At 33.8% G+C, this 10,226-nt stretch overlaps 1 protein-coding gene across 5 annotated transcripts in view; it reads right to left on the bottom strand.

The window, feature by feature from the left end:
• Positions 1–866: 866 nt before the first annotated feature.
• Positions 867–10,226, bottom strand: part of LOC150103958 (F-box only protein 38-like) — a 251,812-nt gene continuing 242,452 nt past the window's right edge. For all 5 annotated transcript variants that reach the window (XM_090397198.1, XM_090397200.1, XM_090397196.1 and 2 more), the window contains one exon: positions 867–1,192. In XM_090397198.1, coding sequence (XP_090253324.1) covers positions 1,044–1,192 — 149 coding nt within the window. In that variant the 3' untranslated portion in view covers positions 867–1,043. The remainder of the gene's footprint in view (positions 1,193–10,226) is intronic.

Genomic DNA, 10,226 nt, shown 5'->3' with positions numbered 1-10,226 from the left:
TGGATTATGAATAATTCACATCTGTGATATTATATGTGCGCTTGTGTTATAAGCATATGGGGATTGAGTGAAAAATGCATGATCTTATAAACTCTAGATTTTCATATTTGCATTTATGATGGATTTAATTAAAAAAAAAAACTTATGAACAGATGGAAAGGGATTTGTTTGCGAAATATAAATCACTAACAGCCACTATACTGCAGATGCAAGGAAAACAAGTAATATTATTGTATCACTGAATAAGTTACAGAGACATTTGCAGTCTGTGTAATATATTTGTCTTACAAATAGTGCAATTAGAGAAAAACTAGAATAAAAACGGCACTACATCCCCAGCCGCAGAAACTATGCTTCAGAGACTCAAGCAAAACCGTTTGTTGAACTGCTAAACACAGTATCTAACTAAAAACAATTGTCCTAACATTTGTCTTGTTTCAATTATTTGAAACACTTATTTCAATTATATGAAATAAGTGTTTGTTTGATTGCATTTGAAATTTTTGATGTCATTAAGACAGATCATAAATGCTATCTTCAAATAAAATTCTACCGAAGCAGTTGCAACCAACATGACACATAAACTTTGTGTAAGTGAGGCCACATGCCAGCCTGATGTGGTCCACAAACAAGCAGCAATAAAATTATACTGAAACAGTTGCAACTAACATGCCATATAAACTTTGCATCAGTTCAGCCTGCTCGCATAATGTGAAAGCAGCACACAAATGGTGTCCTGTTGGTACGATAAATGCACAAAACATTTCCTGATGGAATGTGTTACAATAAAATGAATCAATTAAAATTGAAACGATATACAGCTTTACAAAAAAAAAAAAAAAATCCTCTACTTAAAGAAAGACATATTTTACATAGAAGATATCGGAATTCTTTATTAATAAGAAAATCAAAAACCAAAATATTGTGATTTCAAGCGAATAGATGAAATTAATTTCTGGATATAAACAATACAGAGATTTTCTGTACATTCTTCAAAAGATATACACAAATCAGAAGTCTGAAAATGAAAAATTATTGCATTATTAACTGTCATCAATAACATGAACATAAAATCCAATGTGCCTTGTATGAACAATATGATCCATTTCTTTCCATTCAGCTACTGCATCAGCAAGAACAGATACAAAATGAGAAGGTGTATTAAAACCACATGACTCAGGACTTGGAAAACCTGCAAAAACATTAACAAATTGTTACTGGAAATATAAATCAATAAAAAGCAATGCAGAACAGAAATAGCAAATTATGAATTACTGAAACACAAGTTTTTAATTTCATTTTTTAAGATTAAATTTTTACTTAGGCTAATGCCACCTGTGAAGTTTCAAGATTTCATACATTGAAAGATACTGATATAATATTTATACAATATATAAAACTGATACAAGAAGATTTTGATATATATATTTTTATTGTTTTAAGGAAAGATTTTACAGCTGTTTCATGAACTATTCCTAAATGCTAATTCACTATGACTACACATCACATAAAGCATAAACAACAGATATTTTAAAATCAAAAATTTTTAGTTAACTGATAAATAAAGCAACATGTTTTCCCCATAACTTCACAACATTATGATTATTTTTAAAACATACCTGTTATTTCCAAAATTGCTTTAAATTCCCAAATATGCATTTATAGCCAATTTTCAAACAGCATATAACTTTTAACCTCCCAATTGGCCACGACGTCTATAGACGGCGAGATAAATCTGGATACGAAGCTCTAAAACCCATTGAATAACATGGATAAGAAATGCAATTTGGTGTCACTATTTCATCCACATTGGCCGGTAGGGAGGTTAATTCCCCAAGTAATAGCTCACACACACACACACACACACACACACAGGCAGCCCTCAGTTTATGACGGTTCAATTTATGGCGATTCACAATAATGACGGATGCCTGCATGTGCTTTCTTACTGTAGTATGGTCTGACTGAGAAATGATGCTAGCAGGCACTCTAGTGTTTGAGTGTTTACCGAGCTACTACGATGTATATGTATCAAACCTAGTTTTACTGCTGAATCTACCTAATTGTTCTATTTAATTTTTTTTACATACATACATACGTATTTAAATTGATAAAGTAATTATATACCATGTCTGATAAAAGAAGTACAGAAAAGTTAGCAGAACTTGGTGTTAAGAAGGCACAGAAATCAATCACACTTGAAAAGAAGATAAGGTGATTTGAAGAATGGAAGACGGGCAGACACATGCTAATGTCTGTAGAAGTATGAACTTACCTCCATTGACTGCTACTACAATTATGAAAAATGCAGATAGAATAAAACAGTCTGTGCAACAATCTACGGCAGCACTAAATGCAAAACATGCAAGTTATAGCAGGGGTAAACTTCATGAAAAAATGGAAAAATTATTATCATTATGGGTGGATGACTTGAATCAGAAAAACATTCCTCTGATGTAGGCTGTTATAAAAGCAAAAACAATTTTTGAGAATCTTGAAAAGACAGATGGAGGCGAAGAAACATTTTTAGGAAGCAAAGGTTGGTTCATGAGATTTAAGTCTTGAAGTAAGTGCCATCGTGTCAAATTATGTGGTGAGGAGGCAAGTGCAGATGTTGCGGCAGCAGCTGCTTTTTCTAAAGAATTTCAAGACTGTGTAGAACAAGAAAGTTATCCTCCTGATCTCATTCTTAATGTTGATGAGACTGGGCTCTACTGGAAAAAATTGCCATCACGCACCTTCATTTCCTGTGAAGAACATTCTGCTCCAGGTTTTAAAGCTGCAAAAGATAGACTTACGCTTTTGTTGGGTACAAATGTCTCCAGAACTTTGAAGCTTAAACCAATGTTGGTGTACCATTCACAGACACCACGTGCCTTCAAGGATCTAAAAGCCATGCTGCAGTCTATTGGAAATGGAACAAGAAAGCTTGGGTTACACAAGACATTTTTATAGATTGGTACACAAATTATTTTTGTCCTACCGTGCTTCGCTTCTTTAAAGAAAATGATTTGCCAGCCAAGGCATTGCTTCTCTTGGATAATGCCCCTGGACATCCTCAAAACCTTGCTGAAGTAAGAACACAATTGGATGTCAGGGTTGTTTACATGCCTCCAAACACAACATCGCTTTTGCAAACGATGGATCAGGGGATTATATCAATCTTCAAAGCCTCCGTATAACATTTATGGAAATGGTAAGAGTCTTGGACACTTCAGGAAAAACTATTAAAGACTATTGGCGGTCATTCGACATTTTGAAGACCATTAACATCAAGGCAGCTTGGAACGAACTTCTTCCAGCATTTATGCACGACTTCGAGGAATTAGAGCAAGAGGGGGGAATGTTATCGAAGATGTTACCAAGCTTGCGCATGAGGTGGAATTTGACGATATTACAGCTGAAGATGTGACAGAAGTCTTAGAGAGCCATGATAAACCGCTTTCCAATGAAGACTTAAAAGAATTAGCTGAACAATTAAGTCAACATCCAAAGGAGGAGAAAAAAAACGAAGAAGGTCCTCTGAGAGATATAAAAATGGCCGATTTACAGCATATCCTTGCAAGCATAGAGACATTGACTGATGAACTCTGCGAAATGGACCACGATTGGGAACGGAGTGAGAACATAAAAAGGAGTGTAATCGCATCTATTCAACCTTACACTGAACTCCTTAAAGAAAGAAAAAGAAAATCCAAGCAGTTAACACCGGATATTTTTTTCAAAAAAAATGCAGGTGATCCGAAACCATATTTCAACATAGAAATATGTAATGTTTTTTCGAAGTTGCACATTTTTTTGTATATAATTTTATTTTGTTTTCTTTATTAATAATTTTATTTTAACAAATATATATGTATGTATTATCAAAGCTTAAAATATATAATGTTACACATACTTCATGTGCATATTTTTTGACTCAAAAAATCACCTCTAAATTTCATTGTTGGGATTACGCACTCTGGTAAGAGACATTAACTGCGCATCCGCCACATCTGTCCATCTGCTTGGTAGAGTGTGTAACTTGATTCATCACTCCATAAACACAGCTTTTCAATTTTTCACATCCCACTGTACACATTCTTTGCACCACTGAAGATGACACTGCATGCTGGTTTGAGTAATGTCTTCAATATTGCAGTCCTACCATGGAAACACATGGTGCAAGCCTTGATTCTGAATGTTTTTGTGCAGATTCGTGTTTCAGTCGATGCCTGGAACTCCACATTCAATGTGTTGGCTGACGAATGTGGTTTTACAAATTATTCTTCGTCACCCTATGGTCAAGTTAGATGAGTGTGGTGGGTCATCCACTGTGGGTAGTACTTGCAGCTGACTCGGTATGGTATCAATGACTGTTGGCCTGGGCCTTCCATGGCTGTTTATTCCTTACACTATGGTTTCCATTGACTTCTTTTCAATATATATATATATATATATCAAGCGAATATTCAGGATGTGTTAGGTGTGTGGTGCTCATCCACTGAATAGCACTACCACCGATATTATAGTTTTGCATTTATTACCGTTAAAGACTTCCCTAATTGTTTCCAGACTTCATGTGAATGCTTCATTAAGAGGACACTTTCCGCCTCTTTCCAACTCTGGTAGTTGCCTTCTCGCAACCATTTCACATGGACACAGTTGCATCAACTTGGAAGCATCATGTTCTTCCAGTTTATTATTGGTCTTGCGAACTTTTGTTTTTACATCGTCATCGCTATACTCTGGGTTAATCCCTTACTTCCATTTTACATATACTTCAATATACATTAATTTATGCAATTTAACAGTAGGGGTATAACATTTATTTTAATATGTTATAATTTCTAATTTCTATATGTTCGGAAACCTCTGTAAAATAGATCTCAGAAATTTAATAAAAAAATTCATCTCGGGAGATTTTACAAACTAAATAGCAGTTAATCATTACCTTCAGACATCTGCTTCTTGCTTTAAACCAAAACATGACTGAGTAAAATAAGGATGAATACAAAAATATAATTCTTGTCAAACATGTACTATCCTTTCCAACAAAAAACTGTGACAACTATAATTTAGAGTATATCATGGCAACACACCATTTTGCCCATATATATGAGGCTTTACCATTTAGTTTACTCTCAGTCTCAATCCCCCTCCCCTCCCAAAAAAAACAATCAAAACCAGTCTGGATAGGGATTCTTTACCATAATGCATGTGGCATATATACATATCAGAGAGTGCTGCCCATTATAAGTTACAATTTCTTTATATATATATATATATATGTAGAAAGTGTTTTATCTTGGGTATAATATATGTTAAAGATACAGCTATTTTAAATATATATAAACCTGGTTTTTTTAAACCAGGTTTATATTTAAAATAGCTTGGTATCTTTAACATATATCTATATCTATATATATATATATATATACTGGTGGGGGGCTCCACCCCCCCTGGTGCCTACAGTGCCCAACCCCCAGAGTTCTGGGCTGGTAAGACAAAAAATGTGACATAAAAACGTTTCAAATTTCGGCTTATCTTTTTATATATATAGAGTAGATGTATATATATATATATTTTTTTGACTTCCACCTGTAAAAGGCCGCAAACCTATAGTATTGTATTAATACTGTATACATGGATTTAAGGATTAGACCAGGGGGTTGGCAACCTGCAGCTCTGTGAATAAATAATTGCAGCTCTTTTTGTTATTAAACAATCTATTTTTGAATAATGCAAAATGAATGTTATTTATTAAATTAGAAACTAAAAACCCTAAATTTAGCATTTGCAATAAATTAAGGACATTTTACATTAAGTCAAGGATATTTTACAATTGAAAATAGTACATGCGATGCTGAAAAATTTAATACTTTCATGTTTGAACTCTTTGAAATCATACGCGATAATCCTTCTTTACATTCTATTTACATTTTACAAAAATTCTACTTTATGGTGGATATGACTTCCCATTTAAATGCTGCACTAAATAAGAAACTACAGGGAAAGGGAAATACAGCAGTTTTGCTTTTAGAAGAACTGATTTCGTTTGAACAAAAATTATATTTGTTTGCGACAGACTTAGAGAAAGGCACATTATTACATTTTTCTACATTGAAGAAATATCAACAATAACAAGCTGATAATAATTCCAAAATTTAACCTTTTTCAAAGAAATTGTGATAAATATGCGATCTGCATTTAATGGGAGATTTGAGGAATTGAGAAAGAACAAGGCAACTATGTCATTTTTATTGTGACCACTTGAAATTAATCCTGCAGAATTAAAAATTTTTCACCTTTTGCTGGAATTGATGAGGCTGCATTTCAACTTCAGTTAGAGAACCTGAAAACTCAGGATTTGTGGAATTCAAAATTTAGAAATCTTAAAGCTGACCTGGAGGAGTTGGAAAGACAAAAAAAATCTACCCTTGCAATACAAAAAAATGGTCTGAAATAGAAGATCTTAAAAAGCAAGATCAGATTGTATTTGACACGTGGAATTGTTTACCGGACACTTACATTCGGTGATTTCAAACATACACATTTGGACTTCTATCGATTTTCGGATCGACATATTTCTGTGAGCAAATATTTTCTAATATGAATTTTATTAAAAGTTGAGAAACCAACTAAACAATGTGAGTCTTTCATCATGTTTGAAAATGAAAATTACGGCGTATTCGCCGCATATTGAGAAACTATCCCAAGAAGTTCAACAGCAAAAGTCGCACTAAGAAGATATTTTAAATAACAAAGCAAATCTTTGTTTTGTTATTTATTATTTAAAAATATCATATAATTTCGTGTGACATGCCACCCCTGTGTTTTACAAGTATGATAACGTTCTAACTGTAAAAAAAAAAAAAAAAAAAATGAATAAATAGTTTAATTATAATATTTTTCAATGTAGTTTCTAAATTTAAAGCAGTGATGAGCAATTAAATAGTAAATCAAATACTCAGTTCGATCCGTATAAATATTATTTCCTTTTTCTTTGATTAGAAAGTATTAATTTATTTTCCATTATTTAGCTATATTTTAATTTTTTAACCTGCACAAATAAATCCACATGTAAAAATTAACATTCATAAAATACATTTTTAATTAAAATATACTAATTCTGCCGTACAAAACGAAAACTGTGGACACAAAAAACCTAAGAGGGCCGCATGCAACCCGTGGACCATTGGTTGCTCATCACTGCGTGCGGCTCCCTAAATTTTTTTTAACAGATATAATTTTAAAAATGGCTCTTCAATCCAAAAAGGTTGCCGATCCCTGGATTAGACCATCCAGAAATCTTGCTATAGACAAACATGAAACTTTTTAAAGCCATTTCAGGCTTTCAATTAGCCAGGCTGATGGAATTTCATTACACTGATATAGAAAGGATAAAGGCAACATGTCTAATGTGAATTCCATTTAATCGTGGGGGGACGGGGGAGTGTACTTTAATATACACAAAGATGAACTATAAATCCAAAGTATTGTATTATGGAATGGAAAGCTAAAACACACATTCTATACGAGAAGGGTGAAACATAGGGGGATATAAGAAAGAGAACTTTTAGACCAAACTTGACATAAACATGATGGATAGTGGTGTAGTGTGTACACAGTGGCATTTTTTTTTTGTGTGTGTGTGGGAGGGTGGGGGGGTGGAATGGAGTGACATCCTGTAATGGAGTTACCACATGATGATAATAAAAATATTTAATCACATAATCATATAAATTTTCATGAGCTTACAGTTCAGCATTAACTATTGCTGAAACTGTAGGCTCATGAAAATTTATATGATTATGTGATTAAATGTTTTTATTATCATCATGTGTCAACTCCAGATTCATCACAAGATGTCACTCCATTCCACACACACACACACACACAATGCAACTGTGTACACACTCCACCACTATCCATCATATTTATGTCAAGTTTGGTCTAAAAATTCTTTTTTTATATCCTCCCCCATATCTCACCCTTCTCATATAGAAGACCAAGATAAAGGTGAATTGATACAATAAAAAGTGCCTTAAAAGACAAACATAAAATTTAATAATACTGGAGTCTCGAGACATAACAGATTACTTTTGAAGAAAACTATCAATAGGAAGTTAATAATGATGTAACTTTTTCATGAAGTACTATCATATTATCTTGTACAATCCCTGATACATGTCAGGAATTTGATGATGACCACCCAAGATTATCGCTGCTAACAATGTTAAGTTCCTTCTAATATCCTTATTTTTAATATGATACTGCCATTGATACCATCTGTTCATTCCCCTAATCTTTCTCAGAACTCTCATATCTATGGATCCATTCTTTGAACAAGTGTTTTTATTTCTAACCCAGCTCTCAGATCCATAAGTTAAAATTGGCTTGAACACTGTCTTGTATACAGCTAGTAGTCTAGTGCTTAGACTAATTTCTCTCTTATTCCATATAAATTGATTCAACTGACTTCTTACCATACCTGCTTTGCTAATTCTGTTGTCTATTTCCATATTTAATTTAATTTATTATTTTCACTAAAAATTGTGACTAAATAACTGAAATGTTTTACATCTATTAATTCTCCATTCAGGATGCAGTTATATTTTCAATGTTTCAGTCTATTGTCTCTGTCTTTTTACTGCTCATTTTCATGCCAAATTTATTAAGAACAAAGCTGTATTTAGGCCAAATACAGGTTGTCATGGTCAGATTTTCACTATTAAGACAAATAGTTGAGAAATCTTGGAAATATAACAAGGATTTGTATTTAAGTTTTATGGATCTGGAAAAGTCATATGACAAGGTGCCAAGAGGAAAGTTCTTCAAAATGCTACAGTTATACAGTGTAAATGGGACATTATATTGAGCAATACATAGTCAATATTTAAACTAAGTCATCATTTAGAATTGAAGAAGGTAAAGGAAGATGATTTGATGTTAAATCAGGTGTGTGACAAGGATATACACCCTCTGTCCAAAAAGAAACTGAACTTTTCGAAAATAGAAGAAACTAGTGGCACCACCTGTTGTATCTTTTTGTTGTCGAAAGCGGCAAAAACCTTCATTAGTGTAGTGTCGACTGTTTATGACATTTGTTTCATTAGAAGCCAAGTTATAGTGCCAAGAGTGACAGTGTTTTGACAAACGGTTGAAAAATGAGTTTCATACAGAGAGCTGCAATTGACTTTTGTGTTAAACTTGATAAAAGTTTTACCAAAATGCATCAAATGCTTCAAAAAGCATAAGGTGATGAATGCTTATCCGGTACTGAAGTTTACAAGTGGTTTAAGCGATTTCAAAGTGGTCGTGAGATGCTTGAGGATGACAAAAAGCTGGGCCGTCCAAAAACTGGCCTGAGCAAAGTTAACATCCAAAAAGTGCATGATTTCATCAAAGAAAACCCAAAATATCTATGAGATTGAAGATGAATGCACAACATTTTGAACAAGAGTTTGGACCTTCATAAATTGATTTCGTGATTTGTTCCCCACAAGTTGACCGACAACCAAAAAATGAATCAAATTGAACACTGCAAGGACCTCATTAAAACCGCTAGTAAGGATTCAAACTTCATTGAAATGATCGTTACTGGTGACGAAACGTGGTGTTTTGAGTATGAGCCCAAAACAAAGCGGCAGTGAGCTGAGTGGAAACCACCAGAAGAGGGACATCAGAAAAAAAGTCGCTTGAAGAAGTCAAAAATAAAGAAAATGCTGATTTGTTTCTATGATTCCAAAGGCATTATCCACAAAGAATTCGTTTTGTCTGGCCAAACGTCAATGGTGAGTTTAATTTGAAGTTTTGAAGTGATTGATAGTGAGAATTCATCACGTACAGCATGAATATTGTGATGCAGGCAGCTGGTCACTTTTGCACGATAATGCATCATCTCATCGTTCGAACATTGTGAGACAGTTTTTGAGCAAAAACCAAGTTTGTGTGTTGGATCACTCGCCGTGTTCACCTGATTTAGCACCCTTTGACTTCTTTCTCTTCCCTCGACTTCATTTGCCAATGAAAGGAAAGTGATACAACACCATTGAAAACGTTCAACTGGCAGTAACCATGACCCTCAACAGTATCCCAAAAAACCAATATAAAAAAACTCATTCTGCTAACACCTTTTGGTTCCCGTATATAGGGAGTAGGTGAGGCCATTTAGCCCTATCTAACTTTTGGAGACTGAGTGGGTAGTTCGATCTCCACTGGTAGCCAATCAGAGATAGCTGGCC

Source organism: Typopeltis vanoorti, chromosome 8, assembly GCF_054136105.1.
Source record: "Typopeltis vanoorti isolate ZY-2024b chromosome 8, IOZ_Tvanoo_1.0, whole genome shotgun sequence".
NCBI lineage: Eukaryota > Metazoa > Arthropoda > Arachnida > Uropygi > Thelyphonidae > Typopeltis > Typopeltis vanoorti.
The sequence above is the reverse complement of the archived record's forward strand: the minus strand, read 5'-3'. Positions and strand labels throughout refer to the sequence as shown.